Genomic DNA, 22,330 nt, shown 5'->3' with positions numbered 1-22,330 from the left:
AACTATGCCGAAATTTGGCACACTTACTCTAGAGTTTTAGAACTCTTCTTTGGGTTGCTTTTTCTGATTTTCTATCCTATTTTTGTATTTCTGATACAATTTGATGATTTTTTTTTGAAATGAAATTAGTGAGACTACAGTGCCTCTGGTGTTAATTTTATAAAGTTCAATGATATTAGAAAAATTATTTGTCATTTAAAAGGACTTCAACTTTTTCTTATTGAAAACTAGAATATAATAAATCTAATATCTCAACACAATTTGGGTAATTTTCATCTAAAATCACATTTTTGACAGATTTTTGACGTTTTCACTCACAGCAGTGCAAACTTATCTTTCAAATTCCTTAAAAAATGCAATTTTTTTGACGAAAGTTACTCCCAAAGTACGGGCTTTTTAAAAAATCGATCAATGGTTCTCGGTAACAAAAAACTGCAAAACCGTATTTTAGCAGATTTCTTAAACGCAAAAACCAGTTAAAATCGGAATTAAAAGGTTTTGTTTTTGCAAAAAAAGGGGTAACAAACAGTCCCAGGCTTTGCGAAATGCTCAAACTCGCGACTTAGATGCTATACCTCAAAAGTATTTTTGCATCATTTACCATTTACCGGTTCTCAACCGATTCATAAATCATTCAAAAGATCCTCCAAAATTGTTTTAAAAGTAATAGAATTGATTTTCGGATAAAAATTAGTTATCAGTTATAAACCGGTTTATTACCGGTTCAGAACCAATTGGAACCGGTTCAGTTTGTTAGGAAATTCCAAGACCTTTCCAACGAGCTCAAACATGACTCCATTCACTTGATAAATGGGCTCTTTAGTGTCTTTTAAACCTTTGACTTTGAAAAACCGTTATTAGGAATGATTCAACGGTATTTTCGTCTAAGGACAAAATCGTACGACGCGTTTTCGAGCAATATCAAAAAAACATGGTTTTGGAGGGGAAGGGGTGGGGCGAAAATGAGGGACATGTTAACGATCCTTGGGCCGACTTATAGGGGGTCCCCCGAAGGTCCCTAGTTGCTATCTCTAACCATTTGTCTTCTAGAGCTGACGACAGCCGAACAGACGGACAAACAGCGTGACGATATTTCTCAGAAATCGTCTGAATCGTGAAGATTTGTTGACAAAAGTGGTCTCCGGGGGATGGAAGGTGGAAATTTTGGGAGGGGGGAGGGTGAAAAAATAGAAGGATTATTGCTCTCTCTGTGCAGTTCGATCAGTAAAAAAGACCTCAGCTATAGACAAAACTGGATGAAAACCCGAATACAAAATCATTATTAAATATTAACAGCTTTAGAAAAATAGTAATGAACTTTTATTTTAGTCTGATATCAATTTTGACAAATAGTCACATAAGTATGAAGTTTGATAACGAATATGGTTCACATAAATATATCGCAAAAACCGTTAAGGGTAACCGGTCATTGTCGGTTATATTTTATCCCGGATTCCGAAATCTTTTCATCTAACGAAAACTTGCTCCAATCGACTGAAGTATATTCTTTCTATTCTGTTTAACTTTTACCTTGAAAATCATAATAAAAAAATAAGGTCATTAGAAACTTAATTACGAATATATAGTGCCAATTATATATAGTATATTAGTATACATAGGAATTCCAAATCGGAACTGAGGATTACATTTGTTATGTAGATAAATATTTTATCTTTAACAAAAATAAATGTTGTAATCTCAAAACTGTAAGAAGAAATTCAGTTTTCATTTTAAAATGAAGAATATTTTTTTCGGGGCAATCATCTTCCAGAAGGACCGCTAATTAAAAAAAAAATGAAGAATATTTTTTTAAGAAACATTTCAAAAAGCTTATTGAATGTTTCCAATATAGAGAGTACATTCAGTGAGTAACTGCTGTATAGGGGAGACTGGGGCAGAATTATCCAGCAAATGAAATTTTTCCTTGCGTATAATTTGTAAGAAAAATGTTTTTATTAGGCTGGTAAATATTTCAATGAATAGGAAGGGATGTATATAATTAGAATAAAGAATGCTTTCCTCAATATTCTTTCGTAAGCAAACTATAAGATACCACTATCTAATATAATACGTGACAAATTCTACTCTGGTCTCCCCTAAGTGTTACGGCGTTATCACACTTACACATTAAAATTTTAATGTGATTCACATTAATTGTCGCTTGTGAGCGTCCAAATATGTTATTTGTGTCTTTGAGTCACTTAATATTTGGGGTTTTTCTATTTATTGATAAAGAAGTGGACTTGGTCTGCAAAAATAAGTTTAAATTTACCTAAAGCATAAATATTTTTCACATTAAAAAATTAAAGAGAAAATCGCATTAATTTTTCGCATTAATGCTATAAATCAATTTATATCAAATTTTGCGGGCCAAGTCTACCTTTTTATCAACAAATAGATCAAATTTTGAATATAAAACGATTCAAACACACAAATTAAACATTTGGACTCTCACCAGCGACAATTAATGTGAATTATATTAAAATTTTAATGTGCAAGTGTGATAACACAGTTAAACTTTGTAATGTCCAGTGATGAAAAGCCGAACTTGGCCCACAGAAATTGGCTCAAGTAGACTCAAAAGCATGGTTTCTCATAAGAAATACCTTTGTACTAATTGGATCAATTTTTGTGGGCCAAGTTCGACTTCATCACTGAATAGTCCAAAGTTTAAGATAAATAAACTTTTTTAAGTACAGTGTGATAGATAGCAGAGCAAAGCTTACTCGAGGAGTAACTTTCAAGTAAACCTAAAGAATATTTAGGCGAAAGAGCATTACCTTCGGGTCACTCAAACCTCGGACAAATCAGTTTTTTTTCTATGTTCCTAATGGATTTGCTCCATGGCTCTTTTCGGGAAGAAATATTGAACCAGCTATTAAGATAATCATATTATAAAGGGTGAAATTCATTAAACACATATTGAAAAAATTAATTGTTCGACGCTTCAGTCATGCGAAGGTAACGCACTTTCCCCTAGTAAGTTTTTGTTGCTCATGAATCAATCCAACTCGATATTTCTAACCGTTTGGTCGTCAAATAAACTTTTTTTTCTGATTTTCAGAGCTGCTTCTCAATATATGAGACGAAACTGTAAACCAAATTAGCAAATGATTGCTCTTTCATAATCTTGATTTACCAGCTAAATATACCGCAAATTAAGCTTCCAAGGCAAAGCTAATTTTCCTCGTTAGACTTCAAGTCAATTTCTCAAACTTTGAGATTTTTCTTCACTTACTTGAATAATAGCAATGCCAATTCCAACTCCAGCCAAAATGAGGGCATTCTTCTGCAGCAGGGCCAGTAGTTCGGGCATGCATCCATTCTTCAGGGAGTACTCCTTTGTACATTCAGGCTCATTGGCTGGCATCTGAACGCAGCACGAGGCTGGCAAGGTTGAATTGTGGAAAACCTGTTCCCAATCAGATGGTCCACGAATTCCGCAACACTTCAATTCACTCTGAATGAGACTCCAGGCATGTTGAGAATCGACATTTTTGTTGTAGTTGTGGAGGGTGGAATTGAAGCCCTTCTCGAGGATATCTTCCAATTGGCCATGCTTAACATAGCCAGCTATACCAATGCCAAATTCAAGTAAGAAAATAATGATGAGGAACACAGAGAAGGTCAGCACCATGCAAGAGTTCTCCTTGACAGCACCGCAGCATCCGAAGAAGGCAATGATGAAGACAATTGATCCCACAATGATGAGAAGTATCGGAGCCACCCAAACACTATCATCTGGCGATTGATATCACAATTGAAAAAATAACTCATAAATTCTGCTGAATATTCTGACCGACTTACCCACAAAATTTGAATAGTGATGGTAAGATGATTGGATAATTGCTCCAACAGTCAAAATTAAAAGTCCAGTGAGCTGAAAATTTAAACATTTTTTTAGTTTATAAATCATGCAATTTTCCTAATATACAGAATAAAAAACTTGTTATCGGTTATTATTCGATTCATTACCGGTGCATAATCGATTGAAACCAGTTCAGTCTTGTCAAAAATTCCAAGACCTTTCCAACGAGCGCAAACACTATACCATTTAGTTAAGAAGTATGCTCTTTAGAGCATTTTAAACTTTTTTTTATTTAAAAAAAAACACCGTTTTTAGAAATGATTCAACGATTCAAGGATTAGGCCACCTCTAAAACATGTCCAAAAATGAAAAAAATACATAGAACGCGTTTATAAACAATCCCAAAAAATATGGTTTTGCTGGGTCAGGGGAGGGGTGGGGGGAAAACGTAGGATATGTTAATTATGCTTGGGTCAACTTATGGAGGGAGAGGTTCCCCAAAAGTACCAAGTTTTTAACTCAAACTGTTTAGCTTCTAGGCGTAGTAACAATCGAACGGACAGGAGGACAAACAGCGTGAGTTCATTTCTCAAAAATGATGCCATGTGATAATGTATATCACATAGGGTAAAGGCTCATAATCTTGACCAATTTTTTATTTTGGACACTTTGAGGATAAAATTGTACACTAAAAATAAATTGATTAAAATTATGGATTTTTATTCCAATATTTGATGAATAATGAATTCTATCTAAATATTTGTTCTTTTTAGAAGACTTTAACACTAAATACGTTAAATTTTGAATATGACTTGAGTTAAAATTGCTTTGTTGAAAATTCAGTGTGAGCAATTGCTTACGAGAAATATGACAGAACTTCGTGGCTTACTTCAGTCTTATTTAGCTGTGGTGAAGTACTAACAATGTTTCTTCGCTTTTTTTGAGTGATATTATTGAATATTAATTGAATATTGTGTTGATTCACGTTAATGGTGATTTGTACATTTGACCTGAAGTGGGATTTGCCTTGTGAATTAGATTTTCCGTGTGAAAAATGGGAAGTTTTCTAAGACATTCACCAGTGAGGTGATACTCCTTATTTTGGACAGGTGTTTTTCTCACGAAATTTCGTGAAGTTTTAGCTTTTGTGATGACTAGGTTGGACAAATGCCTGGAGAAACAAAGGAGCATCATCTCTACGAAAGAGATGTAGTGAGAAAAGCCTTAAAAGTCTCCCAGAAAGGTCAAGGAATGCGCGAATCCGCGCGTACTTGAAGTACCGAAGTCAAATCACTTTAATGAATAATATGGAAAGTTTCCGGGCTTCTTGTGACATTCTACGTTTCCCTTACATGAACAGGAAGAGGACTTGGTAAGATTGGTTCATAAAATGAAGAACAATGGGCATCCTGTTGAGGCGGATTAGCTGTCCAAATATAAAACCAAGGTGTCCAAAATTCGAGTCAAATTCACCTCTAAATATCAATTCATTTTTAAACGTATTAAGACTAATTTTAGTAAAAGCAAAGACAATAAATAGCTTGCCAAGTTTCTAAACAACCCTTCTGAAAAGAGAGTAACAAAAAAAAGTAAATTAGTATATTGAAAACACCGCACTTCAAACTTGGAACATCGATGCTTATAAGCAGAGTGGTCAAAATTATGAGTCCTTACCCTATCTCTGAAAAAATATCATGTGAGTGGTACTGGCGCGGTCTGCTCTATTACTACAAAATTGGCTCAGAATCAAAACGATCTGAAGCATCCATCTCGGCGAGTATTTTCTTTAGTTTTTTGAATTTTATAGCCTCTAATTTTGAGAAAAAAGACCAAATCCCTCAAGAAAAAAAGTCTCCTGCTATTGTGTATTTTCAAGGTTTTATACGAGTGATTGCGAAATAATCCAGTGTTGAAATTTTCGTGCGACGCCACTTTGAGTTGCATTCTATCTGTGCATATTTTTTCTAATTTACAAATCTGTCACCAAAATCACTTCTTCAAAAAGGAAACTTTTCCAAATAAACGAGGCAAGTTGAAGCTGGACATGGAGGAATAAAAATAAAATTATAATTATAAGCATGTAGGAAAATAAAATTACACGCTAGAAATTACACTTTTTTTAATTTTACACGCTTCTTTTTACATACATCTGAAAATTACACGCTGAAGATTACACGTTTTAAAAATTACACCATTCCCAAAATTACCATTATAATAGAGATGTCAAAAATTACCTACTATTATTAGTGGTACTTATTTTTTACTGTGCGGTTCTAATTGTCAGAATTTAAAAATTGAGGGCGTTTTGGAAAGCTCTCATCAAAAGCCACTTCCCTATTTACATCGGATGTTCGCAAAACCACCGCTAGGGGCACTATTATTAAAAAAAAATTTTTTTAATCAATTTTCTAAGAATTTTCAAAACTCCATTATGCATCGGCCTCAAATTTTAGTATATTGTTGCGGCATATTATATTTATCAAACAAAAAAAACTTTAAGTCACTCGATAACCCCTGACCCGAGCTATAAGGGGTTAAGGTTCGAAAATTGACTGGCCTATATCTCCGGTTCCAATTAAGATTTTGACCTAAATTTTAGGTTTTTTTGCTTCGTCTCGATGAGCACTTTCAAGTGAAAATTCAAAAAGTCACCACAGGTGGCGCTGCGATAACGTCAAAATTCCAACTAATTTTCTTCAAAAACGTCATTGGAATTGGCACTTTTATCAAATTTTAGAGTGTTGTAGCCTAGGCTATGAAGTTTTCAAAAAGTGGCGTGGGTTCTCAGTGGTTAAAATACAGTAGACTCTCTCTCAATCGGGCATATGGGGCATAATGTCATTCAAATTATCGAGAGATTTGGGCATCAAAATCATTATAAACTTTACAAAAGGCGCTCAAATTTTAAGAATCACGATAAAACAAAAGGAAATACAGCGAATTTGATCAAATTTGCTTTAAAATCAAACGTGAAAATCGCTAACAAAATTTTGCGCCCGATTGAAAAAGAGCCTATTGAGCGAGAGTCTACTGTATAACCGGAAATATGAGGGGTCAAACTTCACGAAATTTAATACGTCATATCTCCTGTTCTATTTAACAGATTTTGACAGGGGGGTGACATTAGCTCTAAAAAATGCGACCAGTTTTAGTGTAATTTTTTTCCTGTTTTCGTACATATTTCACGACCTATCTCCTAAACTACGTAGGTTGCCAATATGGGGTTTTCGCTTGCCCATTCCATATTAAATAGGCTTTTATTTTGTATTTGTATTTTTTGCTAATTCATTCCACAATGACAGAAAACACCGTATAAACTCCAAAGTTTTTTCGGCACGCTTGAAACATTTGGGAAACATAGGAAACGTCATGCCCCTGGATTTTGACGAGCGAGAGCACAATTTAAAGGTCTCATAAAGCGATACAACTTTTTAAAATATTTAAACTTCGTAGGACGAACGCTAGGGGCGCCACAGACGAAAAACCAATGATTTTGATGATTACATTGGCTGACCTACAATAAGCTGCTCTAGGCTTATCACTAGTTTTTTGTTATTGAAATTAAATTTAAATTTAATGTTATTTAGAAGATTCAGAACGTTATTTTGCTGACATACCTTTTCAATTGAGTGAATTTCAATAGATTGAAATTTTACCTTTTACTCTTTCAAACTGAAATAAGATATGTTTGTCTCTTTCTGTCAAATGAAAATTGAAATTTCAATTTCATTTTTAATTTCAATTTTAATTAATTTGACAGAACGAGACAGCTACATCTCATTTCAGTTTAAAGGAGTAAGAGGTAAAATTTAAATCGATTAAATTTCAATCACAGTTGAAAAGGTGTGCCAATACAAAAGAAATCATGTTGCTCCCTCGATTTCAAAGGTGCCATTTGAACAAGCTGTTTATTCTAATTATTTTAATGATTTAACTTTAAACTTTTACGAGATGATTTAAAGTAATTGCTTTTGCAAATTTGGTAGTTTATCTTACTTTGGGAACAATTTTACATGTAATTTAGGAAATTCCTGGGTTTAAGTACCTGTGCTTTGGTTTTGGTAAGAGTCAAAGGGCCTGGTCAAACATGTTTTATTGACCTGGCACAGAGTCAAATTGTATAAAATATTGTTGCGAAATATTGAAAACACGTTGTACAAGTTAACTTTTCTAACTAATTGCACATTGAACGGAAATTATCTCCAGCTGGAAATTTTGCTCAAGAATTCTCTGGGGTGTTTGTCATCAAGTTTGGTGTTACTGCCTCCAATTTGCATAGACATCTTGGTTCATTTAAGCAATCAAGAAATTATGCCATAAATTTGTTAGAAGCTTTTGCCCAAGTATTTTCTAACAAGTAAGAACGAGAGAGAATTTGATTAAGAATATCAAAAAAAAAAAACACAAAGAAATTAGAGTTTGTTTTTTTTTTGTTAGAGAAATTACTTATGGACATTTGCTTTATTCTTTCTCATAGAAATGCAGTTAAAAATATTGTGATGAAATTCTAGAGATAATTTAAGAATTTTGGTAGCAATAATGTAACAGGTGCTTCACGATGGAATTACATTCAATTTTAATCAAATCACGTGAGAGGAAACATCAAAGCGACAGAATAATTGCTATTCGTGTTTTAGTGGAGGGAAAAGGAAATCAACGTAAATGAGTTGAATGAATAATTATGCAGATGCAGACAATACTAGACGAGAGAAAGGTGTTCTGATAAAAAGAAGTCAAAAGATTGATACCATCTTTGACCTATAATTCATTCTAGAAATTGTCGATGCGATGGGAACTTACGATTCTCTCTACAACAAAGCAATTTTACTTTTTGGAATAGGGGAGACTGGGGCATAAAGTCACAAAAAGGATATTTTATTTTTTTACAAGCTACCTGAACATCCTAGAAATTTCTAATTAGAGCAGTTTTATAAGAAATTTATCGCCTTACAATTTTGTGAAAGTCATTTTCCTCTATTTTGTAAGGAAATAAATTTACCGAGCCGTATTCTAAAACGTAATTTTGTGATCATTCTCAAAAATTCTGGGGTAAATAGTATCAGAAATGGGATAAAATTATCACACTTTTTCATATTATCACATTAACACATATTTTTATAAGAAATTTATGCCCTTTACACACCTTTGTAGAACAGCGTTTTTCTATCTGAATGAGGAAGGCACTTTTCATCTTACTTTCTAAAGGCTATTTTTGACAAGAAAACTCTATTTTCAATCATTCTGAAAAGGCGAGAATAGCGAATTGGGCTAGATGAATTTGACGAAATCTGCTGAAGAGTTGCCGAGTTATGCCCAGCGCACAATGAAATTTGTTTATTGTTTACTTTTCTTATTTTCTACCTATCCTTTTTCCTCTCACACTCGGCCCTATATGCATATGAGAGAGAGGAAAGATTATCAAATGCACACCCAGTGTGCTTTTATAGTTTAGACAGTTTAGGCACAAACCTCAATTGGAGCTTTTATGGTTTTTTATATATCTGCATTTTGTCAGTGAGACAGTGATTTTGTCAGTGTTTTGATCTTTCGCAAAATAAATTCAAGTTATTGCTGAATTAATTAGTTAATGTACTGGGTGACTCAATAATGCCCAAGGTGACAAAAGGTTCCAATATCACGGAGACGGAGTGGACGATGAATAGGCTTTTTGATACATTTTTCGCGATTCAAAAGAAGTGACATATTGCTTGTGTTTCAGCTCAAGATGACGAACATTTTATCTCGATTATTCAGGAGAAACCCATTCTGCGGAACAATAAATTGTTTCAATACAGGAATATCCGTGCCAAGGAGCAAGTATGGAAGGCAATCCGTAAGAATTTGACAAACCTGTTGGTTCTTCCGAAAAAAGATTTTATTCTTTGCGTGAGAAGTACTGCGTGTATATCAATAAAGAAAATGACGCTCACCGCAGCGGTTCCGGACAAAACAGGAGTAATTCTACCTTGCAGACAGCATGGAATTTTTGAAACAGATTATGTATAAATGAGCTGCGCACACAGATTCTCTGAGAGGAACGACAACCACATTACGGAGGCTTTCGGATCTAGGAGACTGTGCTTCTATAGCAAGTGCTGATCTCACAAATGATGAGCTAGATTTCGGGCTGTGTCGTCCAAATGCATTTCGGTCAAGTCATCCATCCAGTGTTTCATCATCTTTTCCAAACAACCTAATAACTTCCAATGTGCAGGTTGCAATTCCACAAAGAGACTCTCATGTAATTTTCTTGCAGCATACAGAACATTCAGAACCTTCTCATCAACATAATAAAAATCTTTAGTAACTTCCCAGTGCAGTCATACATCTATTGATTCATCGTCCTCTCGGAACAACCTGAGACTGATCAACTCTGAAATTGACATGATTATTTCTCTTGTAGAAAACTTTTTTCTTAAATTTGTCATATTTTTATTCTATATTTCACCTGTGACCACAAAAGCTGAGATTGTAAAGAATCTCAGGTAAAAAAAAGTCGATCATAACTGCTCTCTCTTTGAGTTCGAGCAGTAAAGTGAGACAGACCGGTTGTGTTTCTAGCAATCTTGTGACTTGTGTTGAAGTGCAGAGGTTTTTCCTTTGATGCTTCTCATGAAAATTGATTAGTTTTCATTAAAGATTATTTCTCTTTAAGTTAATAGTATTTCGCGTAAAAAAGTAGATACTTTGTGAGCGTCTCTCCGGTGAGGTAATGTTGCCTATTCCGGCAACATCTTTTGGTTTCCTAAATTTCTTATTCATTTTATTTATTTTTTTTATTGAATTTCTGAGTTCTACATTGCCCAGCCCACCCCCCTGTCAATATCGTTATTTTAGCAAATTCTCTATAGAGAATTCAAAAATCGAGCGTGAGGGCGGCGCGTGCGGTTGTGCGAAGAACTAGTAGTGAACAACTAGCGAATCTGGCGGAAAGACATGCAAACGGCTTTTGACAGTTCTCGCGTGGAGCAATTTCCACGAATTTACTCGCGCAGTTTTTGTGAAAAATCCGGAAAATAGTGAAGAAAGTTCTTTAAAAACAAGTGCAAAGGTGTGAGAAAACACTTAATGATAGATCTTAGTGGTGGCAAGTGAAAAAAATGATGTGCATTGTGAGAAATTGCAAAAACAGCGACCAGCGAAATCCTCTGGGGGTGTCATTCCACAGGTATTGTGCCCATAATTTTTTTATCAACTTGTGCTTACCCTAATAATTGGGCTCATAAATAGTCAGATAAATAGGGCTTTTATTGGTATAAGAATTATAAGTGTGCACAAAAAATATAGTGAGAGAGAACATGGGAAACTTGGTCGAATTTTGCAAAATCGGCAAAAAATTTTTTGTGCCCAGAGAGGAATTAGGGGTAATGCCCTTCGCAAAAAGTCTGTTATATTTTTTAATAGTGATAAACTTTCTTTAATTCAATTAGTGAGATCCTTAATTTGCCCCAACTCAGCTTACATGTAAATTCAATTTAATGAAGAGGGCGGAGGGGGCAATTCAATTCAAATCCTTGTTAATCAAATATTTTTATATTGTCGATATATGAATGAAATGAATAAACTAAAGTCGAATATTCACAACTTTTTGACAAAATTTCCTCTTTTAGATTTCCAGTAATTTTAGAACTGTGCGCAACTCGTCTGAAGCTCTCAGTTGCACTTGTGGACCGAAATAAAGCCGTATGCAGCCTCCACACTTCAATCCATAAAATATTTCACGGAAAAGTGCCTGAAAAGTGAAGCGCTCGAAGTACGTGCGATCCTTTGCTAAAGACTCCCTACCAATCGTAAGTCGTATTTTTTTTAATTCAAGAAACAAATAGGGGAATATGAGGCAAAATTTGATAAGCGAAAATTCTCAAATTTGGTTGCAATCAATATAGAAGTGACTAAGTCTTCAAATATTTAAAATAAATAATCTTTATGAATTTCTTTAAATTTTCAAGGTTTCAAGGCAATCAAGTAAATATTACGTAAAATAAAAGCTTTGAGAAATTTTCGGCCCTCCTTTTTTAAAATATTTACTAACAATCCTTACAGAAGATATAATTTTTACTGTATGTTCTTCTAAAATTCATGAAATATGTATATGTGGTTTTTTTCCGAAATACGTTGTATCTGCTCAACATGAACTCTCTGTCCGTTTTAAGAATCCCTGAATAGAGAAATTTAGTGTTAAAAAACGAAAGATAAGTCCCATTTTTTTATTCAATATTATAGACACCAATATACTGCTCGAACTCCACACAGAGAGAAGTATATATAAACCTTTGATTTTCTCACCCTATTCCACCCCAAATTCCCACTATCTACCCCCTCGGACCACTTTCAAGACCGCCCACTCTTGACAACTCTGACTCTGAAATTTTTCAACTCCAAAATATCCGAACGTCAGAAACTCCCTCACACACTTCAAAGGATTTTAAAGTCTGACAGGCATGCGTGTGAGACTGTGTGAAATTTGTACTATTTTGAAATGGGGATATCAATATCACTATGCATGATTGCCACCTTTATGAATAACCTTGCTGAAGATAATGCAAATGCTTTAAAGAAAGAAAGTCCAAGGATCACAATTGAAGACGTTGCAGAGAGGGTAAAAAAAAATTTTTTTGACCCAGATTTGTGGTGATTAGCTGACCAGTACATAATTCCTTTTTATCTTTGTATTTTTTTTAATGTAAAAAACCACCCACTTTTCTAAAAAAAACCTTTGGTTTGGAAGTGGTTTTTGATCTCTCTCAATTCGGTCTGATAACACACAGTCTACGAAGGGACATTTCCATCGTTTAGTCCTGGAGGCTGGAATCAACGCTAAGACGGCGATAGACGCATGGGAAGGCGGGGGGTAAAAAGACGAAGTGAGATGAAAATAAATTGGCTTGAATTAAAAAATGAATTGAAAAACTGATACTTTATTATTTTGGATACTGCTTGTAATATTCCTGTACAGTAAGGTGGGGTAACTAGATCGCTTTCCGTAAAGTGCTACTTAAACGCTGGTTTTTGGACTGATGAAATTCTTTTTTACTTCTTCTAAATCCATAGAATTATTCAATGTGTCATTCAGAAACATAATATAAAGAATATCAAAAATATTAAAGAAAATTTATAAAATAATGATAATACTGAAACAAGTCAGCATACACGAACTGGGTCGCATTTTCGATTTTGGAATTATTTTTGCTTTTTCTCAAAGTTGATTAGTTATATTATGTTACTGTAGTGACTATATTACGGAAATAAAAATATTATTTTAAGTAGATTATCTAGTTAGCGTAGCCATAAACGTCATAAACGATCCAGATAGCTAAGTGCCCAGATTAGCACACTTGACTATATACAATCTTAAATTTCCAGGCATTCATTGGTAAAACATCTTTTGATGGAAAGCAATATGCAGAACTACTTGAGTGTGACCATCTCTGTTCTCACATGTCACGATAAAGAGCCTATTTTTATTTTAGATGGAAACAGTCAATGAGAATGGATATGCAACATCATACGGTGTAAGAAATCCAGGCAAAGGACACATGAAGATGTCAATCGTATTACCAAAGCTGATTCGAAATAAGTTTTGAAAGTATTATAGAAACAAATTCTACTCCAATGCAACGAATAAGTTAGAGTTAGCAATTATGTTTTATTATTTCTTACTATTTTTATGCAGAATTAAGAAAAATGATGGACTTGATCTTTAATTGTTTCGAATAATTATAAAAAGTAATGAATTTATCCTAATTTATAGATAGCTATTTTTAAAATAAATTTATTCTCTATTAAAATTTTTGTTTTTTTAACCTACTTCAATTCAATTTGCAAGTTTGTGGCAAAATATTTAAATTGTGTCTCGTGTTGGATTCACATAATGATTTATACTTGAAATTCTCCTAGATCTTTGCAAAAAAAAAAACTTCTGGGTAAATTTCTGTCTCGCTTCATAAAAGGACATAAAATAGAAAAGATTTCAGCATCTTACCTCGAAATAATTTAGATTACAGTTCTTCAATAACTTGCCAATTTTAGTGTGACAGAACTGTCAGATCTTCAGTAGAAATCTGATTTCTTCAGAAGAAATGGTAAACTTCACAGATGTGATAATCTTATAATGTGAGTATTTTCTTACCCAAAATATTCTATTTGATTTGATTTGAGATTCTATTTAATGAATATAATATTACTGGTTTGATATTTCGTTAGCATTATAGTAAATGTAACACTTGATGCTGATATTTAAACATAAGTTAAAAAACAATTCCTTATTTTTGTATTTTCATATGCATTCTATAAAATTTATTACCACAACGAAGCAAAAATAATGAGGAATAATAGATGTATAGGGTAAATGTCCTAATTAGAAATCATTTCCAGATCCAGATGCTTTAATTTTGACAGAAGATTCAACACATTAAGTTCATATTTTTTCTGAAGAGAATTACATAAATTTGCTCCTTGACTCTTCTAGAATGTTACTGTTTAGTGAAAATTCTTTAGATATAATTTGAAAACTTCTTAAATACAAGAAAAATTCGCGAGCGTAAAATGTTTCTATTGGAAATATATTAATCCAAATGGAGACAAGGGAAAGTTTCTAATTGGAGACAAACAGTGTAAGTGAAACAGCGACGAAAGGCTTCCAAAACCTTGTTAAGTTGCTCCTGAGTGCAGGATTTGTTCTTATTCCTGGTCTTTTCTTCTTTCCCATCTAAAACAATAAGAAAATCTCTCCAAAAAAAATCATATTTCCGGGGTTTCGTATTGAAGCATTTGCAGACACTACAGAAAAACCCTTTTTGTTCACGAAATAGGTGATTATTTCATTTGAAAACTTCACGTATCGTTAACAATAAAGGTTAGCACTTAATTTAACTAAAATTAGCCAGAAATATGACATAAATGTTAAACAAAACGAATAAATAACAGTCACTTTATTGTGTTTTTCATTGGAAAACATGGTCGATCTATGAAAAATTCAATGATGAAAAGATACACTTTTAATTTTTCTGAGAAATGAATAAATTAAAATTTGTGAATATGAATGGATTTTCGCTTTATTTGGAGCAAAATTAACTAAATAATGAAACTGTGGTATAGGAAATATATAAATATAAAAATTTAATGCTGTCTTTATTATGAAAAAATTGACGTTTCCATTTGGGGTAGCAAAAGATTTCCATTTGGAGCAGGTTTTGAATTAGCTTAATTTACCCTAAAGAAACAGTAATTCTGACAATAAAAAAGCATACAAATCCTGAAAACATTGGAAATGATATTTTTAGCGAAAGTGAGAAAATAATTCATTTCAAAATGGAATAATTTTACGTCGTATTCTATAATTCTAATACACTCAGCAAAAAATATATAAAATAAAATTCTTCTTCTTCTTCTTCTTCGCTTTAAAGTTTTAGGCCGGACGTTCTGACAACATCCACACAGCCTATTAAATAAAAATAAATACCAAAAGATTTTACCCCTAATTACATCCCTGTCGAAGCGCCATCTCTAACAAATTAGATGTACACAACGGGTACTTGAAAAATAACGAAAATTTTTAAAATAACACTAAAAAAAGAACTCACAGTGCAACTTCTAACTGTGGGGGGGGGGGTGGCCCAGCCCATTGAAAAAAGCATCGCCTCTATGAATAAGATGATGTGGAATAGACCTTGGAAGAGTTCAGAAAAGGCAAACTGCTACGGGAATCTGCGCGTAAATTTGGAATGTCAAAGTAAACTCTTCAGGTCTTCAGGACAAATTACACGGAAGATCTCAGGGCTTGTGGGTCATATAACCGTATTAAAGTGAATATTTTTAAACTCGTTCCATATGATGTTTTGAAATTTTCTATCCGTTGCTTAATAAAAGGTGGTCACAAACAAGGTGGTCGGTATTACACTCAAAATGGCCGGAATACTACCCAAAGCAATGCCCATATTTTTATTAATTTTTCAATATTTTAGGAAGTGATTTAAAGAGAATAAAGATGATAAACTAGTTTTCAAGGTTCCACACAATCCTCCCGAAAAGGAAGTAACAAGAAATATCAATATGTATTAAAAATATTGCATTTCAAATTTAAGACTTCTGTGCTTATTTGCAACTATGCCGAAATTTGGCACACTTACCCTACCTTTTATTTTAGGATTTCTGGAGAAAAGAATCTTTGGAAAATGATAAAATAGATAGCGGCTTCGTATTCAAAGATATTGAATTTTTAAATTTTCGATTTGTGACTTTTTACCCCAGTATCCCCTAATATAAGCTTTGATGTTGTTGACAGGATTCTTGTTTACTTTTAATTACTACAGGAGCAGCATAACTTTGTGTTTTTTTTTAAAAAGCAAAATTAAAAAAAAAGTTTTGATATTTACAAAACATGACTTGAATTGGTGAAAGAATAGATGTATGATAGATAATAGATTTGTGCCTTGTGAAAATTGGCATAAAACATTTTTGCCCCTTCGTTTGCAAAAGAGCGATAATTTTTTAATTGGGAGCAGTTTACCAAAACTTTTCAGACATATTCAATTGGTCTTCTCTGTGAAACCTAGTTTAACTCTTTCGTCTCTTTTGGGACTGTAGTATACCCAAAGAAGCATATGAATATTCTATGAAAAACAATGTTTTTTAATTATTCAGAACTGATAAAAATCCGATTCTTGTGGATGATTACAAACTATAAGGATGTCCAAATGTAAGATATTTTTTGTAGGACCTCAATTAATTCCTGAGTTTAGATATTTTTAATTAAAAAATTGTGAAATGGCATGCATGCTGCGGTCCGGAAAGAGTTAAGCCTTTTAGCTCCATTTAATAATTATCCGAGACGGGGAAAAAAACTTTGCTCTCTATTTTACCTTCAAAATAAGAAAAATCAACTGAAAGAACAAACACTCGGAAATTTGTACAAAGTCAAATAAATGATGTTTAAACATTCTACTCTACTTGTTTTACTCGTTCATTTCATGTTTTCGAGAGTTATTCCTCCCCCAATATAGTGACTGATAAGAATATTTTAGACACACTCACACTTTATGTTTCAATTATGTCTTAATTAAATACTCACAGCAAAGAGAAGATTGAAGAGAAACATCAAGTATTTGACGCAAATTATTCCACAAGAAGCCATTGTTGCTCAACTATATATTCCTTCACTCTTGTCAATCAATTGAAGTGATTTCACTGCAAAAAAAAATTCTTCTGCAAATAGAATTATAGAATAAAAAAATTTATTACTCAAAGGGGTCTATTGAGCAATTGAGAAAAAAATCAATAGTTAAATTGGGAAATAAAAAAGGGGAATGTCCTAAAGAAGAAAAAAAAACGTCCACGTTAACCCTTCTGACCTGTATTGAAATCACGAAGAAACTAAATTCACCCTTCTCATGAGAATTCCTTTGTCTCATCCTCATCAAAAGGGGAAAAAATAGATAGATATTGCCCTCATTTGAACCATAGCATATTCATAATTTAACAGTTTTTGCAGTATACCTGGCACAATTTCCTCCTCTTTCTGCTGCTATATACGTAAATATATACGTTTTCTAAACCTCTAACTCAAATGAGTGACTGTTGAATAAATGAAACATTTTCCCAACTTTCCCCCATTTTTAGCAGACACACAACCACAAACCCAAAGAAAGGTATATGCCCCAATAAATGACTCAAGCAACAAGGAAGGAAGAAAGGTTGCGACCTACATTCGAGACATTTTCATACACAGACTTTCCGACGTGGGTGAATTGCATATTTTTTTTTTCTTTTTGTTGAATCAAGAGGAAACCAGCTGTCAGAGAAAATGATTAAAAGAAATCTATAGGATGATATCTCTTTCCTAATGATATCATACATGCTTTGAAAAGTGATAGAGTTCGTAGAGTACTAAATAATTTTAATATTTCATTTTGAAAGGATAAAAATAATTGAAAATATTAGATAAGAGTAGCATAAATGAGTGAAAATAACTATTCTAATTTTTGTGAGCCAAAATTGAAGATAAAACAGTAACAACAAAACAAAAAATTATTATCCTAATGTTGTCTTTGAAAATGTAAAAATAAACTGAATTATTAATTAAAGGCAGAGGTAAAATAGTTTAGTACATGTCTGTACTAAATGAGTCAACAATATATAATAATATTTAATAAGAAAAGGAAAATATCAGAGAAATGAGTAGATTTAATTTACTTTCATTTACAAAAGAAATATTAAATTGATACGAAATACATAATATTTAATTTCTTTTTATTATTTAGTAATGTACTAAAATCTGTAATAAATGGTAAAGACATCTAACAATTTTATACCATATTTATTCAAAAAAAAAAAAAAAAACGGAATTAAAGACGGTAGCATAGTCAGTCAGATTATTCAGTGATACTGTATTTTAATTGGTACATACATTCGCACAGATAGCGAGAGGTCCCCAGTTTAATTCTAATTGGAGGCAGAAGTGTTTCCTTTCTTTTCTACGGGGAAGATTGAGAATATAAGAATCTCTGGCCATGACTGACAATTTTCTCTACACAAATAAAAAATCTTCTTGATAATAGCTAAGAATCCCTTACCAAATACTTAATTTATACGTTTACTAATTTTAAGACAATATAGCTGTTGTGTATTGAAATTAGCAAAGTACTGGTACTATTAGTGTATTAAAAAATGTACTAAGTTTCTGAATATTATACATAGAGGGAACTAGTGTGGAATGAAAAAGTGAGGTCACAGTTGAACTGTCGAAGAGTCAACATCTAAGAAGTAAGTCTCTAAAATAAAATAACCAAAGAGTGAGTTTTTAGACAATATCGGCTGACAAATCCATTCGACCAGCGCGGATTTATCAATACCTTAACATTTTGTGAACTATAAGATTTAGTACAAAAATTAAAAAATACCGTCTGACAAGATAAGCGTTAATTAAAACCTGTATTAACCTCTATCTTTCACACCTTAGTTTAAAAAAGCTCACATAGAAAATACCCCTTACCAAATGTATGTAAAGGACAGTGTTTTGCGCTCTTCGTGGCGAACATGGGAACTAAGAAAATAGTCTTCAGAGAGGTGTCTCCGGTGATTGCCAGTGAAAATTTAGTCACCCTAAGTTGAAAACACTTTTTTGGTTTTTCCCAATTTTTTATAAAATATCAAAAAGAAATTCGTTGCAAATAAATAATTTAATGCCTTTCCAGCCACTGAATAAGATCCACATCAGGATCGAAAGCTTTGGGAAAAACCAAAAAAAAAAAGTGGGAAAAACCAAAAAAGTGTTTTGAACTTAGGGTGACTAAATTTTCACTGGCAATCACCGGAGACACCTCTCTGAAATCATTTGCGCCAGTTCATCATTGAGAGAACTATAAGAAAATAGTGTTTTTCAGCCATCACGGACAAGTGATGGCTGTTTTGATTTGAGTAGATTTTCCGCGTTTTTATTTAATAATATATTTTATTTACGCTGTGTTGTATGTAATGCCCAGCGCACAATAACTTTTCTTTGTAAACATGTTTTCAAAAATTTCTATAAGTCTGAGCGAGATAACTAGATTTAGATCTCACTCACTCTCATTAAAATGTCAATAAGATGTTTATAAAACAAAAGCTATTTTGCGCTGAGCATAATCATTGATTATATCAAACAAGTTGCAAACATAATATAGGGGAAGTGCTCATAATTTCGGACAGTTTCTAATTTTGGACACTTTGAGAGTAAAATTTGAGACTAAAAATAAATTGATTAAAATTATGGATTTTTATTCCAATATTTGATGAATAATGAATTCTATCTAAATATTTGTTCTATTTGGAAGATTTTAACACAAAATTCGTTAAATTTTGAGCACGATTTGAAATGAAATTAATGTGTTGTGTGCGCAATTGCTTACGAAAAATATGAAAGAACTTCGTGTTTACTTCAGTCTTATTTAGGCTGTGGTGAAATACTAAAATTTTTCCTCTATATTTTTAAGTGATATTATTAAACATTCAATGAGGCCATTTACATCGTCGCATTAGATTGAGATTGGATTGTCCCAAAATTCGAATCCAATCTTGTCTGTTTACATCGTACTGTTGAGATTGAATTGGATTTTTAGCGGGATGCCATTTTTGTGAGGTTAAAAATAATATTTTCGATTTTTAAGTTGGATATTTTGCTTAAGATTCTTAAATTTAACTACACAATTTGCTTAACATTACGTTCATATCCTTGTTTAAGGGACTCTGCAAAAACTTCTTGGTTGCAATTTTTTTAGAGTCTATCGTCACAACAACCACCTTCTCCTGATCAATTGAGAAGAGGAGCTTAGTCTCCTTGCTTTGCCATCTCTTTTAAACTTGTCGTTGCCCATATTCTTGCACAATACACAAAAAAAAAAGTCCTGAAAATTTTATTGTGTGCGACTTCCTTACCAAAATAACATAAAGTGAGGTTAGTTTTAACGTCAAATGCAACTCCGAATTTCGCTTCGCGCGCTCCGAAAATGTTTGGGACAATTGGGACAATTTGAATCCAATCCAATTCGATACGAGGGATACGAGGGGTCGTATTGGATTTGCCGTTTATATCGAGAAAAATTAAACAAATCCCAATCTAATGCGGTGATGTAAATGGCCTCAATGAATATTGTATTGATTCATGTTAATGGTGATTTATACATTTGACATGAAGTGAGATTTGCCTTGGGAATTACGTATTTCGTGTGAAAAATGGGCAATTTTCTTAGAGATTTACAAGTAATAAGGTGATAGTTCTCATTTTGAACAGGTATTTTTTTCTCAAAATTCCGTGAAGTTTTAGCTTTTGTGATGACTAGATTGTATAAATATCTGGAGAAATAAAGGAGCATCATCTCTACGAACGAGATGTAGTGATAAAAGCCTTAACAGGTTCCCGGAAAGGCCACGGAATGTGCGAATCCGCGCGTACTTGGAGTAACGAAGTCAACTGAATTTAATGAATAATATGAAAAGTTTCCGGACTTTTTCTGACATTCTACGGTTTCCCTTACATGAACAGGAAGAGGATATGATAAGATTGGTTCTTGAAAAGGAGAACAATGGGCATTCTATTGAGGCGAATTAGCTGTCCAAATATAAAACCAAGGTGTCCAAAATTCGAGTCAAATTCACCTCTACATATCAATTCATTTTTAAATGTGTTAAGACTAATTTTAGTAAAGTTTCTAAACAACCCTTCTGAAAAGAGAGTAACAAGAAAATCAATCCAAAATTATGAGCTCTTCCAATGCATAAAAATAAGGAAATATTCATAGAAAGGAAAATTAATAAATTATGAATAGTCTTGGTAACTTATAGGTTTATATGACTTCTCAACAATTTCGCATTGTTTATTGATTAAAAACTGTTAATTAAAAATTAGCACATGCCTGTGCTAAAACAAAACTTCATTCCTATAATTTTCTTTTGGATATTTTAATAAATGCTTTTAATGTTCTAGTTTAATAAGACAGATCAAATGCACAATATACAATTTTGTTTTGTAAACATGTTTTCTAAATAGCGTATGAAAGTGAGAAAGATCCCTACAACAATTAGCTCACAGTAAACACGTATAATGAATTGTCTAACTGTTAATTTATTTTATGTTTCTTTTTATATTTTAACTTTCCCCAAATAATGCGAAAGCTTCATAATGTAACACCCTGTCCATTTTTCTTTACTGGCTGTAAATGAATCAATCCAAATAATATTAGAAAGGAACTCTGGTAGCTTTTCTCCTTTTCCACCTGTATGAGCACAGGAAAAACCTTGGTTATTGATTTTATTTACCAACATAACATATTTTCCACCCACTGTCACCCCGCCTCACGTGCGCTCAACAGCCACTGGGACTCTTGTACAAAAATTATTTATTTTCTACTTCTTGCACCCCCAACCATTCCCCCCTCCTTATAAAGGACTTTTCACCCCTTATATTTCTATGGGTAAAAATATAACATTGGGTGTGCGCGAAAGAGAGAAAATGAGTTAGTCCCTCGTGGCATATCTATAGGCCATTATTTTATAGAGTTTGGTCGCAAGGAGTAGCACGCAATGTCATCAAAATGATAGTCAAACTCCCTCTATAGCTCTATATACTATGTTAACTATTTTTCTGCTTTCTTCCTTGTTGTGATGATGGCGCAATAAAATCCAAGAGAGTGTGTTTAGGAATGTGTGTTCAAACGGGAAGAAGACTGTCTTGTCTACCCTAAGATTCCTCATTATTTCTTCCGTTTCAATTAATTAACCAGTTTCTGGATATTCCAATCTATTGAAAATCTATAATCAAGTATCTCCTCATCTTCTTCTACCCAATGAATAAATTAACCCTTCAGTTACTGTTTCATTTCACAAGTGCATACTCTCAAGCAATGATTCATTTTATCATCGTAAAAAAATAGAATCCAGAAGATAGAGACCCGGCCGGAATGAGTTTAACACAAAAAAAGAGGGAAAGAATAACATAAACAGAAGAAGATGCAAGAAAAGCTAGAGATAAGAAAATTAAATTGAGCTCAA

General features: G+C 33.0%; 1 protein-coding gene across 1 annotated transcript in view; it reads right to left on the bottom strand.

The window, feature by feature from the left end:
• Positions 1-22,330, bottom strand: part of LOC129805926 (CD63 antigen-like) — a 33,604-nt gene that overhangs the window by 2,214 nt on the left and 9,060 nt on the right. The window contains exons 2-4 of the mRNA XM_055854182.1: positions 16,878-17,011; positions 3,808-3,880; positions 3,239-3,741 (exon numbers count right to left, since the gene is read on the bottom strand). Of these exons, the coding sequence (XP_055710157.1) occupies positions 3,239-3,741; positions 3,808-3,880; positions 16,878-16,940 (639 nt within the window). The 5' untranslated portion in view covers positions 16,941-17,011. The remainder of the gene's footprint in view (positions 1-3,238; positions 3,742-3,807; positions 3,881-16,877; positions 17,012-22,330) is intronic.

The sequence above is a fragment of the Phlebotomus papatasi genome, chromosome 3 (assembly GCF_024763615.1).
Source record: "Phlebotomus papatasi isolate M1 chromosome 3, Ppap_2.1, whole genome shotgun sequence".
NCBI classification, from domain to species: domain Eukaryota; kingdom Metazoa; phylum Arthropoda; class Insecta; order Diptera; family Psychodidae; genus Phlebotomus; species Phlebotomus papatasi.
The sequence above is the reverse complement of the archived record's forward strand: the minus strand, read 5'-3'. Positions and strand labels throughout refer to the sequence as shown.